The sequence below is a fragment of the Thamnophis elegans genome, chromosome 3, assembly GCF_009769535.1.
Source record: "Thamnophis elegans isolate rThaEle1 chromosome 3, rThaEle1.pri, whole genome shotgun sequence".
In the NCBI taxonomy this organism is placed as follows: Eukaryota; Metazoa; Chordata; class Lepidosauria; order Squamata; family Colubridae; genus Thamnophis; species Thamnophis elegans.
The window spans coordinates 43,720,139-43,738,058 of NC_045543.1; the positions used below are offsets into that span (position 1 = coordinate 43,720,139).

General features: G+C 38.6%; 1 protein-coding gene across 1 annotated transcript in view; it reads left to right on the forward strand.

Annotated features, from left to right (window-relative positions):
• IGFBP7 (insulin like growth factor binding protein 7) overlaps positions 1 to 17,920 on the forward strand; it is a 26,435-nt gene continuing 8,515 nt past the window's right edge. Inside the window, exon 1 of the mRNA XM_032213057.1 lies at positions 1 to 557. Coding sequence (XP_032068948.1) covers positions 101 to 557 — 457 coding nt within the window. The 5' untranslated portion in view covers positions 1 to 100. The remainder of the gene's footprint in view (positions 558 to 17,920) is intronic.

Genomic DNA, 17,920 nt, shown 5'->3' on the forward strand with positions numbered 1-17,920 from the left:
TCCTGCCTCTTTTAAAGCAGATCTTGAGCCAGCAATTAAAGTCCCTCGCCAGCCCTTGCCAGGGAGAGGAGTCCCCGCCACTCCGGCCCAGCCTCTCGCAATGATGCGGGCTATTTGGTGCGCTCCGTCTTGCCTACTTTTGCTTCTCGGCTGCGCCGCGTCTCTGGAGGAGCCAGGCGCTGCCGCCGGCGGTTGTTCGCCCTGCGTCCCCGACGAGTGCCCGCCGCTGCCAGCCTGGGGTTGCCCGCTGGGCAAGGTGCGCGACAACTGCGGCTGCTGCTGGCGATGCGCTCGCGGCGAGGGAGAAGCGTGCGGGAACGGAGTCTCGGGCGGAGTCACCGTCGTCTGGGGACGCTGCGCGACCGGCTTGGAGTGCCGCCGCCGAACCAAAAGCCGGGGGGCCACCGCCGTGTGCGTCTGCAAGAACCGCTACCCGGTGTGCGGCTCCGACGGCCTCACCTATCCCAGCACTTGCCAGCTGCGGGCGGCCAGCCTGCGCGCCAAGAGCCGAGGCGAGCGCCCCGTCGCGCAGCGGAGCAAGGGGCCTTGCGAACAAGGTAGGCAGAGCCGGGAGAAGGTGGCGCCAGCGCAACAAGGATTAAAGGTGGGAAGGGTCGGGATGGGGGTCTCGGGCAGTGAATCCGCGCACTGCGGTTGTATTCCTAGGTGCTGCCACTCTCGCTTTCGCTTGGATGTAAACCCATTGAATTCTGTAGGGCTGACTTCGGAGTAAGCGCACAACAGGATCTAGCGCCCTTTGCGTAATTTCTGAAGCTGGCTGTTCAAAGATATCAAGCATAGCAACTCTTAAAAAAAAAAAAAACTCAACCAACTATTGATGGTTGTTTAACCTCACAAAGGATGTAAAAAAACCTGTTAATGTCTGGATACCAGTTTACAGTAGAATTGGGCACCTTTGCATGAGGTCAAGACAAGTTTGCCTTTGGCAAAAGTTTATTTATCTGGTCTTTTCTAGGTTATCATTTCTAAGTTTGGTCCTCCTGTCTTGTCGTTTTTAAAACCAGTTCTGGTGTTCTTAAAAAATGTGTGGTTTGGGTAAGGAAAATTAATTAAATAAACGTAAGCCTTGGCTGAAAGCTTAATTCTTTTAGAGTTGATTCATATGTTCAATAAAACTCTGGTTAGGGCTTTCTGTCGTGAGAGCACCATAATATTGGCCGGCACTTCATAGATGAGTTTTTATTGATTAATGTAGGGCTGAGAGTATTCAGATCTTTTATTATTTGTCTCCAGTAGTTCCTTGCATTTCTGCTAATCTGCACCAGGTTTTACCAAAAATGGGATTTCAGTCCCTATAGTCCTAAACATGCTTATTTGTAAGGAATGTTTAGGACTATAGATACTAACTTCTTAGTATCTTCACATCAAAATTTCAAGAAAAATTCTCAGGAAAGATCATTCTGGGATTAGAAGTATAATCTTTATTGTCATTAAATACTTGAATACAATGAAATTTGCATTTCATTGTGCAATCATCACTGAATGGAAAGAACAAATTGTGGTGCAACCATCATGAATTAGGTAGGGCTACTTGGCAATTTCAGATTATGAGAACTACTGCAATTTTGAGATAAACATCTAGTAGGACTGTGGATGTATGTTTTGTCTTGGAAAAATCACTGACTGATATATCTTCAAGATGTGTCTTTCTCAATATTTTAGTGCCTATCCGATTTGCTTTATTCCTGTTTTTTGGCTCACCCAGCAAATGGCTTTTCCCCCACCTTTGCCTTGCACACCAGAAATGTTGATATAACAGTTGGAAGATTGCAAAAAAGGTATTTCAGGTTAGATCCCAACACAAGTGTTTCTCAAACCTTGGCAGTTTAAATAAATATTTGGAAGGTGCAAGGAACACCCAATTAGAGGAAACCTATCCTTACTTTCTGTTTTTAAGAGCATGAAAATTCACAATTTTGGTGATTAAAATAATGATTATGTATAATTTCCCATGACTTCCAGTAAAAAAACCTTTTAAAACTTTTATAACAAACCAATTATTCCAAACTGTAGTATTTATTCACCATTTGCATTTTTATACACCATGTGGCATTATACCAACACTTGATAGCTTTTCAAAGGATACCAACATTAAATGAAATGATTTATTAGTTGTTCTGTAATGTTGAGTCTCACATACCAATAAAAGGAAATGGGAAGACAGGACCACACAGGCTTGAGATATGCTTTAAACTTGCCAAAGAAAAAAATTCCAAAGAAGCAAAATACTTAACTAAACCTCAGATGACCTCCAGACCCTACAGTAAGACAGAATATTTGCAAATGCTGTTAGTGGTTTAAGTCAAGAACACTCTAAACAGGAAATCTTGTTTTAGTGATGAATAATTTGAGGAACATCACGTCATTGGAGAATAGAACTTTGAGACTTGAGAAGATAGCAGAATCAAGTTTCCAAGCTTATTATCATTTCAATATGTCAAAGTTGAATAGAAGAAATATAATCACAATAACAATCAGGTCTATCTGATCATCCATAATCCCCATAAATCAAGATTGTGGTCAGCTTACAGATGGTTTAAAAGCTTTGTGATAAAATTCACTTCTTGAGTTCACTGAATTTTTTCAGAAAGTTTAAAGTCGCCAATATTAGTACTTTCATAAACAATCATTAATAGGGACATGGTGGCTCAGTGGCTAAGACGCTGAGCTTGTTGATCAAAAGGTCGGCAGTTTGGTGGTTCAAATCCCTAGCGCTGTGTAATGGAGTAAGCGCCCATTACTTGTCCCAGCTTCTGCCAACCTAGCAGTTCAAAAGCATGTAAAAAAGGCAAGTAGAAAAATAGGAACCACCTTTGGTGGGAAGATACAGCATTCCATGCATCTTCAGTGTTTAGTCATGACGACGGACACATGACCACGGAGACATCTTCAGACAACACTGACTCTTCGGCTTTGAAACGGAGATGAGCACTTCCCCCTAGAGTCAGGAACGACTAGCACATATGTGTGAGGGGAACCTTTGCCTTTTAACTAATCATTACTGTTTCTGGTTAAGGTGGCTATATAACCTCACCCACATTGAGACAAAGAAATGTTTACAGTAGCACTGGAGACAAAAAGGACATTTTCTTTCTCTTAAAGAGCTTCCAAAATACAATTTAGTTTCCCTGTCCTATAAGGATGACCTTTTGACAGCACATGCTTTTTGATAGGTAACAAAATTTGGCAACCATCTGAAATGGTTGACAAGAAAAGTTATTTTTTTAAAGAAATTAAAATATCTTTGTCTAGAAAAACATGCTCCATAGATGTTGTTATGGAGTTTTAATAAATCTGTCCTGAAGAGAAACTTGAGAGATGAATAGAACTGATCATTAGATTCTGACTCTTTTCCTGGGCAGTTCTGCTTCTTTTTAAAACATATTTTATTTATACATTTTTCTTAACATATATAAATATTCAGTAAACAATGTATTGTCTGGGTCATTTTACATATACGTACATAATTCTAGTAACCATAATATTCTTTACTTGTATATAATAATATTCTTCCAGTTTCTAATTTGTACCTTTATTGTCTAACCATTGATAAAATAAATCCCAAGTTAAAAAGCATTCTGTATCTTAATTATCCTTATTTAACTTTAACATTAATCTATCCATTTCCGCACAATCTAGTATTTTTTTTTATTATATTTTCATCTGCAGGAGCTTCCTAATTTTTCCAGTATTGTGCAAACACAATTCTCGCTGCTGTCAAAACATGCAATATTAAATATACATCCCTTTATCGTAATTTTCTGGCAATATACCTAACAAGAATATTTCTGGCTTTAGATCTATATGTTGTTTTATCTTTTCTCTAACCAAAAATTTTCAGCGAATTTTATTTTGCTTTTAGACATGTCCCCAACATATTATAGTAGGAACCTGGTATCTGATTGCATTTCCAATATTTGGCGGACATATTTTAAACATCTTTGCTAGCCTTGCTGGTGGCAAAAACTACCTATAAGACATTTTATACAGGTTTAGTTGCCATTGACAATTTATAATCTCTATCCCAAAGTTTCTGCCATTTATCTAGTTCTATAGTATATCCAAAACTTTTTGCCCATACTATCATTGTTTCTTTCACTTGTTCATCTTCCATTTTAAAGCTTAATAAATAGCTATATATTTTTAATTAACTTTTCATCCATTCCTAATAGTATCTGATCAAGTGTTGATGGCTCTTTATAAAAGCTATGTATTTTTACATCTTTCTCATATCTTGATTGTATTTGCAAATGTGGCCACCGTGTAAGGTTCACCCCTTGGTTTTGTAATTCCTATTTAGTTTTTAATTTCCCTTTCTCATTTAAAATATCTTCATACATCACATTTTTCCCATTTGGGTCTATCAGTGCTTCCATTATGGAAAGCCAGACTGTATTTTCATGTAGTTTTTTTGCCCTGACTTTTTCCCAGACTAAAAATAGAGCACTTCTTACAAAATGTCTTTGGAAATATCTATATATTTGGTTCTTCTCATACCACAGAAAAGCATGCCATCCCAGCTGAAGATCATGTCCCTCCAACAATAGTAATCTTCTATGTCTAAGATTTATCCATTCTTTCACCCAAGAGAGTATAGAGGCCTGGTAGTAAAGCTCCCAATCTGGGAACCCAAAGCCCCCATTATTTTTAGATTTTTGCAGCATTTTAAGTCTTATTCTTGCCCTTTTTCCTTGCTGGGCAGTTCTGCTTCTAAACTCAATGCTGCATTTAGCATATATCACATTTTTTTTAAAAAAGCATTTTAAAGAAAACAAGATTATGTTTTCTTGCAGTGAGACTTTAAATTACCAAATAATAGCTAATCCTTGCATCCATAAACTGTCAAGTCAATCATGCGTCTTTTTTCATTCCCCTTCCATGTACACATAAAATAGATTTATGCACAAACCATGTAATTTTCTAAGCAGATGCTCACCAAATATATTTCTATCTGTCCAGTTGTTTCTTCTTTAATCTCTTACTTCATTTTCATCTATCTATTCTTTCATCTATGGAATAATTGCCTCCCCCCATAAAAGTATTCATTTAGAACACTATATAATTTCTCCAAAAACTCAACCCTGTTTTTATTATCATCATTTACTGAAACATAACACAAACTCTCATCACTTACAGATTCCTACAGCAAAGTACATTAAAACAATGAGCCACAGATATGGCTTTCATATAATAGTTGTTAGTAATATCAATTCAGTAACACTGAGAAGATATAGAGTATTTCAGGCAAAGGGGAAAATTGGCTAAGATATTTGATTATAATCACTCCACAGGTGGTGGTGGTTGTTAGTTGCAAAGTCATGTCTGACCCATCGCAACCCCATGGACAACGTTCCTCCAGGTCTTCCTGTCTTCTACCATCCTCTAGACTAGAGTCCATTTAAGCTCACGCCTTCTGCTTCGGTGACTCCATCCAGCCACCTCATTCTCTGTAATCCCCTCCTTCTTTTGCCCTCAATCTTTCCCAGCATTAGGCTCTTCTCCAGTGAGTCCTTCCTTCTCATTAGGTGGCCAAAGTACTTGAGTTTCATCTTCAGGATCTGGCCTTCTAAAGAGCAGTCAGGGTTGATCTCCTCTAGAACTGACTAGTTTGACTTCACAGGTAGCCCTTACTTAACCAGGATTGATCGCTCCAGACTTACAACATGAATTTTTTGGTCATTAAGTTAACAACTCACAGTTGTAAAGCAAGACATCATGCAACCACAAATTATGATTTTACTGCCAGCTCCTGTGGATTCTGTGTTTTGAAAACTGGCTGTGAAATGTGCAAATGGCAGGCATATGACTAGAGGATGCCCCACCAGTTGCAAAATGCCCAAATAAAATTCAGCACATTGTAACTTCAAACGGTTGCTAAACAGGGCAATCATTAAGCAAGGACTATTTGCATAGCATTTCTATGGAGAGTACAATTTTGGTCTCTGGCCAACTAGGACACATGCCTAATTAAATTATAAAAATGTTAATTAACATTTACTGCAATGTTTATAAGGCTGGAATCATGTTATACAATTTGTAGCTGCATGTGTTATCAACATGCTTAAATTCTATGTCTAAATGCTTTTATTGTAAGTACTCTATTGCACTATTCTTGGCAAGGGTACAGTAAGGTTCCTTAAGCTTTTAACAGTAAGATAGGGCTAAAAACAATTCCTTGGCATCCATAGCCATCCTGTCTTAAGAGGCATGAAAAGTGCAGAAAAAAATAGACCCTTCAGATGTTTTTAGGCTTATTTCACAGTGCTTTTCGAAATGTCTCCTAGCTGTCTTTGGCACTAAAAATTCTAGGACAAATTGTCCTCTAAGTCCTAGAGATTGTTTTGAGTTTTTAAAGTGGAATGCAGATAGACTTATAAGGCAGAACTAGTCAACCAAAGCAGTGTCAGTCTGTGCAAGACTATCCCCACTTCCCTCCTATCCCCACTTTATAAAGTTTCTGCTAATCTTTTTCCTTTGTTTTTGTTTAGGTTTATTTTTATTTTTCATTCTTTTCTTTCTTTCTTTCTTTCTTTCTTTCTTTCTTTCTTTCTTTCTTTCTTTCTTTCTTTCGTGGTTCTGAAGAATTAAAACTTGATTTTTTTAGTTTTTCTCTTGATGAGTACTTGGATGGGAGATTTTCATTGATTATCAGAGCTATAAATAGACTGGGAAATTAGAAAAAAAAATCCCAGAGGAAAGTAGTGGCAAACAATTTCTGCATTTCTTGCCAAGCAAATAACATGAGTCAACTTCCATTCAAACAATACTTGGTTTCTTTCCTAGAATCAAAAGCTAGTTGGGAAATTTGTTGGCTATTTCTCTGTTTTATTTCAAAAGGAAAGGAACAGTTCCTTCCTTCTAGCATTAGACTGGCTTTCAAATGCTTCCATGGCAGGATTCCAGCTAAATGTTAACTTTATGGGATATTAAGGAATCACAATTCTTCAACATCAGCCTGAGCTATCAGATTTATGGGATATTAAAGAATCACTATTCTTCAACATCAGCCTGAGCTATCAGATTTGAACTACAAAACTCTGGAGGACCACTATGTGACAGCAAAGAATTTTGATCCAGAATTTTGCAAGAGATGGTAGGCCTTAACTTCAACCCATTAGACTTGAGAAAGGACTGTCTTGATGAGCCAGTTGGTTTAGCGGTTAAGACACCAGGCTAGAAACTGGGAGAGAGTGAGCTCTGTTCTTGCCATAGGCATGAAGCCAACTGGGTGACTTTCAGCCGGGCACTTTCTCTCAGCCCTAGAAAATGAATTTAGAACAAAGTAAACTCTACTGCTCCAGAATTTACATTGCTTGGACAAGTGAGATAAATGACATGGTTTGAATTCTGGGAAAACTGCAATAGGGGAAGGATGTGCTGCAGCTGTTAAATAACAGATAGATATTTATGGAATAACAAATGGGCAGCTGAAAGTCCTAAAGACACATATATAATGTATGGCATATATATGTCATATATATATATATGTATATATATATTCTATAGCATATGACTAGAAACTCCAGATTGGGGTCTCCTAATGCTGTTATCATGGAACAACAATCTAGCTGGATTTGATAGGTCATCAGGGCCACTGCACGCATGTGTGCAAGTTGTGCAATGCACAAAGGTGCCAGGACATGGGGAGGGAGGGCACCAAACAATGAGAATGGTAGCAGTCCAATGCCACATTGCAGAGCACCAGGTTGAGTGTGGGAGAAGCCCATCCACTTACTATGCCATGTGTGTCTGTGCATGCACTGTAGAAAGAAAAGAGAGAACAAAGCACCAGGAATCCACAACTGCCACATGATGTGACTTGACATTCTGATGCAAAAAACCTTTTGCACAAAGGTATCTTAGAGGCCAGAAGCATTCCTGTAGGTTGTTATTTCTAAAAACATTCCTAGCTTTTTTCAGCCTTGGCGGCTTCCCCTGATTCCCCATGCCTTTACTCCTTCCCAGCTTAATTCTTTACTGCAATACAAAAGGCTGGATAGTAGATCTCTGTTTGATCTACAGTGCATTAACAACAGTTTCTGGATTAATCCATTGCCTAACTGTAACAATCATTTCGTATTTACATTGCTAAAACAGAATGTTTTGGGGGATTCTTGAGAGAGTGATTCTGGCTCTGTATAAAAAATTGTTGGGTTGTATAAATACTGAGAAGAACCTTACTTGTTAATCTTGGTCTGTGTTACCTTCTACTTGGGCAAAGTAGATCCATTATGGTGAAAATTTGCCCATCTGTGTTTTAAAATAAGATTGGAAGTAGAAATAAGGATTTGTAGAAGGTTGATTCTGAAAACACTGATTTTTTTCCTCATATTTTTCTTCATACCAAATCATACTGTCATGTTGCTTGTTTTCCTATCTGCTCCCATCTGCCAACCAGTTCCCAATGCAATGTGGAGCAGGTAAATATATGAAGCAATAGGACTAGGCTATGGAGTGAGTAACCCTCTACATTGCTAATTACTAACATGTTACTAAGCTAAAAAATGTTTAACAATTTTTTCATAACTCTCAATAATACTAGCTTTAATGGAAGAAGAGGGGGAAATGTGCCACTTTTAAAGATTCCCACCTATTCTCTAATATATTATTGTGTATTGTTATGTTTAGTTTAGTTTAGATGTGTTCAGTGACCTTTGCTGAATCAGGGTTTGGATTATGCTGAGTCCCCATGCTTCTTGGTTTATATGGTTGCTTCTTTTCATTCTTTAAATCTGTGGTGCATTTGCATAGCAGCCAAACATTTATATATTGTAAAAATGTTTCTAAGAAAACAACCCACTTTTTCTAAATCTAACTGACATTGTTTTCTTGTGAACTACAATATTATCAAAAGCGAGTCCATAGTGAGACCTCCTCATGAGATTTGTTTGCTGGCCTGATTTGAGGAGGCATTCAAACTGATTACCTTCCCAGATGCTGCAACAAATTCTCACCATAACCCATTTTTTTAATCTCGTTGCTTTCTTTCCAGAAAGCCTGACAGTTTTGTAAGCCATGGAAGGGGTTGTGGTTTTGGAATAAAAACAGTAGAGAGTCTTCATGAATACATGAAAGATGAAGAAAGCAAAATAACTTGTGTGTTGGGGATAGTTTTTCTGACAAGGCCAGATGTGTGTTGTCAAAGGTTTCATATCACTCCTTAAGGCAGAAGTTCCTGAAACTTTACTAGAACCTGCTGATAATTTCCAGCCACAACCATTGAACTTTGTGAATGGAGTCAGTGCCAGCTACAGAAGTTTTGTTCAAGATGTTTGTCCTTTGAATTATAACAAGGTATTATTTACGTGCTTTTCAGTCAAGCTGCAAGAAGCATTCAAAAATTTTCATTTCTGGATTGGTTAACTGAAAGAAACTCTCATCCCTAGCTGACATGGCCAATAGAGCAATCATGGGAACTGCAATCCAGGATGTCTGGGTAAATATGGATTATGCAAAACACTTTTATTTTCATGTGCATTAGTGAGGACAATATCCCCCAGCTACTTTCCAGTAATCATCTCACAGGACTAGTAAATTTATATCCATTAAGCCTGTTTTTAATCTAGTCATAAAACTTCCAGATCCACTGTATAGTAGTGCTAACCTTAGGCTTCAATTAAGAATCATATCAGCAGCACATTTTATTTTCTAATGATAGGCAGTGGGGATATTACTGCAATCAGTGTAGCAGTTGACATCAAACTAACACGGTTGCTGTAAGACTCACTGAACAAAAGAATTCTAGATGTGTTTTGAATACAAGATGTGGACAGATTAATTGTAGAGAGGAAAAGACTTCTAGTAGCTGAAGCCAGAGCTTGGTTCTAAGAAGTTGAAACTCTGCCTGTGGTCCATTAGCCCATGGATAGAAAGTTATGGATTGACCTCAGGTGGCAACCAATACTGTATCCCAAAACATACGATTTTGCAGTATTTGAAGAATGGAAATGTGAGGATCATGTCTCTGAGAGGCTTCTTGTATGGCCCTGTCTCTTCTTTAGAAGTTACTACATACTGTAGCTGAAAATGTACAAAACTCCCATATTGCTTCCTGCAACATTAAAGTGTCAACATATGGATTCTGGTGGCCTTTCAGAAGATTGAGAGGTTGAGTTGTAGTCATTTTACCCTCAAATGCAATGAGCTGAATGCAACAAAAATTCATTTTAATATATGCCAATTAGTGTAAATTCAAAGTGACAATAAAGTTATTCTAAGTCTTCTAAATTTAAGTCTTAAAATACTGCCTAAACCTACATTCTATACTCCCTTCAGTTGAAACAAACAGCTTGACTTAGTAAACTAAAAGTATTGCACATTCCCCATGTGTATTGAACTGTAAAGCCATTAGAGTATAGTAAGGACTTAATCAGAAATTCAGACCTCTTTCCTGGGAATCACGTTTAAAATTCTTCCAGCAAAACTCTTTCGTGCAAGTATACAAAATTTGGATCCAGCACACTATGATATGCTGCTGATTGGAAGCAGCTTAAATATCTTCCTGCATTATTATGAAAGCATTCCAAAGGAGAAAATATGGTTATTTGGAGCTATTTTTCCCAGTATTAAAAGCATGATTGTCATCCCCTTGGGGCGGGAAATGACACTTATGGAACAATTCCACAAGCAGCAGGATGTTAGTGGAGGGTTTGCATCCTGTTGTGTTCTGCTCAGAGCCATAACTGTAAAAGGCTACACTGTAGTGTGTCATTAGATGTTCTTCTACTGTACAGGACACATGAAAGATGAATCTATTCTCTAGCACTAATAATGACCCTTCTGTGACTATGTTCACCTAGGCATTGCAGAAAAGTATCTTTTCCCCCCCTTGGGTGTAGGTTTCTCTCTGGTCTAGCGGTCCAGCGGGATTGGTCTGTTGGTTTAAAGGGATTGGTACTGCAGGCGGGAACGTTCAAGGAATTTCAGTGGCTGAGCTGTCAGACAGCTCCCTTTAAAAGAGGGAGCTGCCAGACAGCTCCAGCACTTGTATATATTGATCTAATGAATAAAAAGCTGTTGTTACTAGTCATGAGTCCTGCCTCTTCACTTGTCCCACACTTAACAGTTATATTATGGAGATCTCAGATGAATGTATTCAGTTACATTCTTTCTAGACTCCTAATTGAAATGCTAATTTTACCTGAATAAGGCATGGAATAACTGTTAATTACATTTTTTTAAATTTTCTTAATTATTGAGAACTGTTTTGGGGTAGTGGTTAAGGCACAAGCCTGGAAACAGGAGAAGATAACTTCTAGTACTGGGTTACATGAAAGCCAGCTGGGTGATTTCCAGCCAGTCAGTTAAACCAGAGTTAAAATGAGAGTGTAAAAAAAAAATCAACACCATTTTCTCCAGCATGAACCAGTAATTTATGCAGTGAAAATCTACTTCATTCTAAGAAGAGAGTGTAACACCAAAGGAGAAGAGAAAGAAGGTTTTTAACCAGGAGGAGGCACACCAAAGAACAAATCACATATTAACAATAAAAAGTAAGTATTGCAGACCAACTCTGTCCTCAGCCTGGAGTTTGATCCTGACAAGGTTCGAGGTTGAATTGTCCTTCCATCCTTCTGAGGTAAAACGAGGACCCAGATTATTGGGGGCAACATGCTGACATAGAGCCCAGGTGGCGCAGTGGTTAAATACAGCACTGCAGGCTACTTCAGCTGACTGCAATTCAGCAGTTCGGCTGTTCAAATCCCACCAGGCTCAAGGTTGACTCAGCCTTCCATCCTTCCGAGGTGGGTAAAATGAGGACCCGGATTGTTGTTGGGGGCAATATGCTGACTCTGTAAACCGCTTAGAGAGGGCTGAAAGCCCTATGAAGCGGTATATAAGTCTAACTATTGCTATCACAAACTGCCCAGAAACTGCTGTAAGGCACTATGAGGCGGTATATAGGTCTAAGAGCTACAGCTTTTGCTATTGCTAGTGTGTATATCTTTTTGCCTGGATGCTCACAACAGCAGATCAAAGGTCTTTTTCATGGTTGGGTTAACAGACATTTCTCCAGTCTTTGAGTCAGCAGAAAAGTGAGCTGCCTAAAGTGCCAACTCTGACTCCTCAGCCCATTCTGCTTCAATAATGAAGCCAGCCAGGAATGTTGTTTTTACAGCTTCAGCATGGGACAGATTGTGTTATTTCATTCCTTTCCAAGGTTTATGTGCTGCCTCTCTCATATCTGATTCTTTGCAGCTTAAAAAACTACCACTCAGTAATTAGGTAAAAATAAGATTTAACAACAAAATCCCCAACACTGATGCATACAGAACATAAACTCCAAAGGCCTGCTGAAAACGTCAGGTCTTAACAGCTTTGCAAAAATCCAGTAGAACCTGAGCCCATCTGATATCAAAGAATGTTCTGGAAGATTGATGTTCTTCTAAGCTGGACAAGACACCATTGCTTCTGCCTTCTGCCAGGGTACTTCAAGTAACAGTGAATCCTTCCTTCCTCCTTCCCTCCCTTCCTCCCTTCCTGATGTGAATCACCTGCAAAGTCCTCTGTCCTTAGAGGCCACTGCACATCTCCTATCAGGCTCTGCCTCATTTTAATGAATTTCTTAGGATGGGAGCATGAACCACATTTTCTTGAAAGTGTTGCTGGAGTTTTGAAGCCCGCTGCTCCTCATTTGCAGCAATCCCAGGGTTGAGTTTCGCCAGCTCCAATACCTTTCTTTTTATTCATGAGGCACAGCCCAATCCATGAAAACGGTACCATTGACAAAATGCAGTGTGCCTTTCCTCCCAGCAGAAGCCACTGATTTTCCAAACTTCAAGGGAACAAGGGAATAGCTTTTAACAGTTATTTTTTTTTGTTTAGAAGTAGCTGTATAAATACCCAATGAGAACTTGGAAAACATTGATGCCTTCAGAAGCCCAGAGACCCATCCTTCCCACAGCCCAAGCTAGCATAATCACAGAGGAGAGTGCCCAGTGAGAAGTGGAAGGGTGTATAACCACAACAGTCTTAAGGGGCTAAGTAAGCCCTGATTCCTTCATCACAAACTGTAGACAACTATGGAGATGGCCTTGAAGAAGGAATTCAGCCACTATTAGATAAACACCAGCTATATGTGGGAATGACCTTAGAAGACATAACATTGTAGACAATGTTGTCTACAACTAGACAACATTCAGATAGGAGGCAGCTGAACCTGGAGAAGGAATGCAGTGTGGTAAACATCTCAGAAGGAATCCTTCATAGCTTCTTTAATTGTAAAGGTTAGATGGGAGAGATAAACTTTCAGACTTGCAAGACTCTGTTAATGTAAATGTACAAAAAATATAAAGCTAGTACTTCTGGATGTGCTTCTTATCTAATGCTGACACCAGCTTAATCCTTGAAGGTAGAAGGGAGTAAGAAAAAAAGTCAAGATCCGTTTACCTTGATTCTCCTTGGAATAAGGGAGTGGGGAAGAGAATCTGTCAAGCTTTCAAGATTTGGTCTTCATATTCTGCATCAATAACAGAAAACTCAGTATGAACTTAAGTTGCCTTGTTTCTGGCTATGGATGAGATGAAAGCAACAATATTGTTCTTTAAAACAATTATTGAGACATCTTTGGGCCACCCTAGTAGGAATGAGGACAGGCACTTTGTCTATCAGCATGTTTCTGAAACTATGCTCCACTCGGCACTAAAGCTACCCAAACAACTTGACGTTGTTCCATAAAGACTTTTAATTACTTTCCCCATGAAAAGTGGATTTTCAACACTCACTACAACTAAGACCAGGTAACCAACTAGGTAGAATGTTGCAATGACTGCAGGGCTTCCATTAACAAATGAATCATGCATAGTTCATATTAAAGTGTTAATGATGCATGCTTTCATCATTTAATATGAAGCATGCATTTATTTTAATCATTTTCTTATTTTCTCCTTTTTACAAAAGAAACAATCATTTAATGTCCTCATAAGAAGGATAATGTGCTCGGTGCTTCTTTAGTGTCAAAAAGTAAAAAATAAGAATCTATTTGGTAACCAGAGTTACAGTAGACCCAGCTTAATAATATACTAATTTTACTATTAAACATACACTGCCTAAATACCAGTGGCCTAAATGCTTATTATAGGAATATAACAGCCCTCGGAGGGAAATGGGTATACTGTAATGTTCATCATATAAAAGTTACTAATTTCAGAGTCCTGAGAATTTCTTGGTTTCCCAGACTTCAACTATGCATATTTTAATTTCCCAGAAAGATCCCAGCAGGTCAGAATTCCTTTCCACATTGGGAAGACTGCACAATAGATCCTAGGCTCCCTTATGATTATAGAAGGAATAAGAAGCTGACACCAACTACTAAAAGTATTTCAAATGTCTTGGGGGTTTCTTTGAATTTAAATTAAATAGAACAAAATGTATAGTTTTCAACATTCACTAATATTTCATCTAGTTCCACCAAATTCAAGACTTTTAGAGATATGGCAAAAGAAGAACAAATTTTGCAACAACCCCTTCTCCACATCTGAGTTGACGGGCTATCCATCAATTCTTGTCAGCCAGCTATACCAACCTAACATTTGTTGTCATCACTGAAGATTACTTTCCTGAGCCCATGGCTTCTACCTTGGCTTGCTGGTGAATGGTGGTGTTCTGATGGTGAGGTTGTAGAGCAAGTTAAACAAAGCCATTTCTTAAAATGGCTATAATTGACAGAAAGTCTTCACGAAGAGCTAGATGGCAGGATTAGCAATAACCAAAACTCATCATTTGACAAGCCCAGTAGATGACTGATCACTGGGCTGGGAAGTTGCTCAGTAAAGTAGAAAATCATCTCCACTTTACCAAGTACATTTCCTTTCCTTGATTATTCCCTCAAGAAAAATGAAGGGAAGGAGAAGGAGAGTTGTACTAGATGGAATTGTGTTCCCAGGTACCAGGAAACAAATGTACCGTATATCCTTTCTCAATGTGTTCTTCTAAAACAGAGAGTAAACTGTCCTCAGCAACACTGGAGAAACACTGATTTCTAGGAATGAGAACTGGACAAAGGACAGAAAGAGAGAGAATCAGTATTACATTTATATATTATCAATACACTAATGAGAAATATGCAATGCTGATGCTTTTAGATTTCTGTTGTGTCCAAAATGACTTTAACTGACAGGATTTCTTAGTTTAAGAATTCCTTCAGGCCAAGAATTTCTAATGGACCTTCTGCTCCTTGAGGTTCTTCTTACCAGAGTTGCTGGGAGCTCAGCTAAAATGGGGCTTTGTGGATTCATGATGTTTTGTGCTATTATTTGTAAATTATTTTGAATTCTTGAGAAACACAGAAACATAAGCCATTTTTACAACACAGTCTTCCTTAAATAATTGTACACACAATGTATTGTACACACCACAAGCCCTTGGGACTAAATTTTAGCAGAGAGTAAAATTTAAATGGATGCCTGTAGAATATTCAGCTTTTCATTAGACTTTTTAAATAGGGAGAGGGATGCCATTATTATTATTTATTTATTTTTTTGAGGCATGAGATGGCTTTCATCCAGCCCTGCCTACATCAATCTTGCTTTCTTTTGTGGATAACTGACCAAGTACATGTCAATATTAGCAGTTTCTTCTAAGATGTTTACCAATTGGTCAAATTAGACAAAAATCTTAGAACTAGGTCACATTGCTTTGGTGAAAAACTCCCCCCGCCCTCTCTCTCTTAGATAGGACCATCTGACTCATGATATTTGGATGCTTTCGGTTGGCAGTCCTTTATCCTCTGCTGAAAACTGTGGCCGCTTTGAGTTGGAAGGTCTGCCTCTTCCCATGGTAATAATACACCCCAGGGATATTTCCTCGCCAGTGCTGAAGGAGATCGGAGCAGAATAGAACAAAAGGTCACAGCTATGCAACTTCAGCTAAGCCAAAGAAAAATCTAGTAATTCTAGCCAACAATCTCAAGAACAGCAGCTTGTCTCATACTGCATAAACCTTGATCTTAGGATACAAAGTCTTTTCTTTAGAACTTAGAACTAATTTCTAGAACTAAAACTAAGACAAATATTCCTTCCTGAGAAAAAAATATAATGTACACAGGAATTATGGTAAATGTCTCAGAATATCAATCTCCCTGAAGCATACTAAAAATTAGGGAAAAGAGTATATTGCAGATTCTGTCAAAGGCATAATACAGTAGTACTTGCAAATAGGAAACAACCATTCCTTTCTGCTATCTTGGTTATGTTGCTTAAGTGATTCTTAAGCAAGAAATGAAACAGATTTCTTTTCGTGGTTTAGGAGCAGATTGGGCATTGCTCAGTGAGGAAGACTGAATATTACTTCCAGATTACTTATAGGACTGTCCGTTCCCTATAGTTCCTGCTGGATATGATAGGGTGGGCTCAGTCTGGATTCCCTTGGTGAAGCAGTTTCACCTGGTGTTGCCTCAGAAGCTTGCTTTCTCTGTCTTAGTGCCTGCAGCAGCCTCCTCCAGAGAGTACCAAAGGCCCCAACCCTATTGACCTTCAAGAAAGTAGTTGAAGACCTGGCTTTCCCCCTACACATTAGGGTTAGGATAATGATAAAGTTGGCATATGATAGCTGATGGATGGATGGATGGATGGATGGATGGGAGATTTTAGCAGGGCCTCAACATAGTTTGTTTTAAGTGGTTTTTTTAAAAAAATCATTATGTTTTTATTTTGTCATCTAGAGTTCCTTTTGGTACTTGGGTAGCTACATAAATTTGTTAAACAAATAAATGTCTATGACTATCAGCTACAGTACTAGAGACCAAGCCAAAACAGATTTTTAAATCTTTAAGCTGAAGTTTTATGGAGAAAATATGTCAGCCCTTTGAGGTAACCCTGACAAGAAGCCCAATCCATGAATACCAACACTGTCTTTATTGTAAGGTTATAGTAGCAGGATCTTGCAAGTCTTTCTTTGTTTATTTTTACTCTCTAGAAAACTAGGGAGGGTCCCTTCTGAGATCTTTTCCAGTCCTATTTCCTTCTGTGAGCTGAGTTACCTTTCGCATGATGGTAGTGTAGGCTGTGGCTCTTCTTCCTGTCTCTCAAGGTCATTCCCACATACCATTCCAGAGCAACAGTTGGGTTCAGCTTTAGTTTTTGGCATCACAAAAAAGTAGAAGCAAGGGAAATGTCCTGGGGAATTGTTTTAAGAGCAAACTGTGTTTTCATTTAAGGATTGAGATGGACCCTTAAGTTTTGAAATGTCATAACAGACGTTTCTGAAAACAAACTTTGTTAATATTTAACTTCCTGTTGGGAAGTCAACTATGGACTTGAAAGACTATTATGTATGAATTGTTCCCTATCAGGGTCTGGTGTTGATGCTGATGTTTGAAAATATTGCATATTATGAACATATATGGCCATAAGATAGGCTTGCATCAGCTTCCTCGGTTGTACAGCTGAGTTGAAAAGCACCTGTATATAAATAGAATACAACTCTTTGGTCCTTATTAATATTATGTTTTATTCTCACTCACATCTTTCTCTCTTGCTTGCTTTTTGAAGCTACATACTTCCTTGCTCGTTGCCCCCCTTTTAATGTTTAAATCCAGTGTGATTTGTACAGCCACCTTTTCATTGGTCAGGATGAATACTTTGGTATCTAAGAATAATTGTCACATATTAATAATGACACAAAAGAGGAAGTCTTGGCAGGAGGAGGGGATCATATCTCAACTGTCAAGCAGCGCTTGTCATAATTCTCTCAATTGCAAAATGGGAACAGCATCCCCTCACTCTGCTTCTGGCTTTCCCACAGCAGTGGTCTGCCTGGTTATCTTGGGGAGGGGGCACAATAGCTAGAACTCAAATAGTAGTTTTATTTTGAAGTGCAGATAGTCTTCAATATATATTCAGTAGCATCAAGAAAGATTTACATTCTTTTGAGGGCAGTTACAAGTCACTGTCCAAAGAAC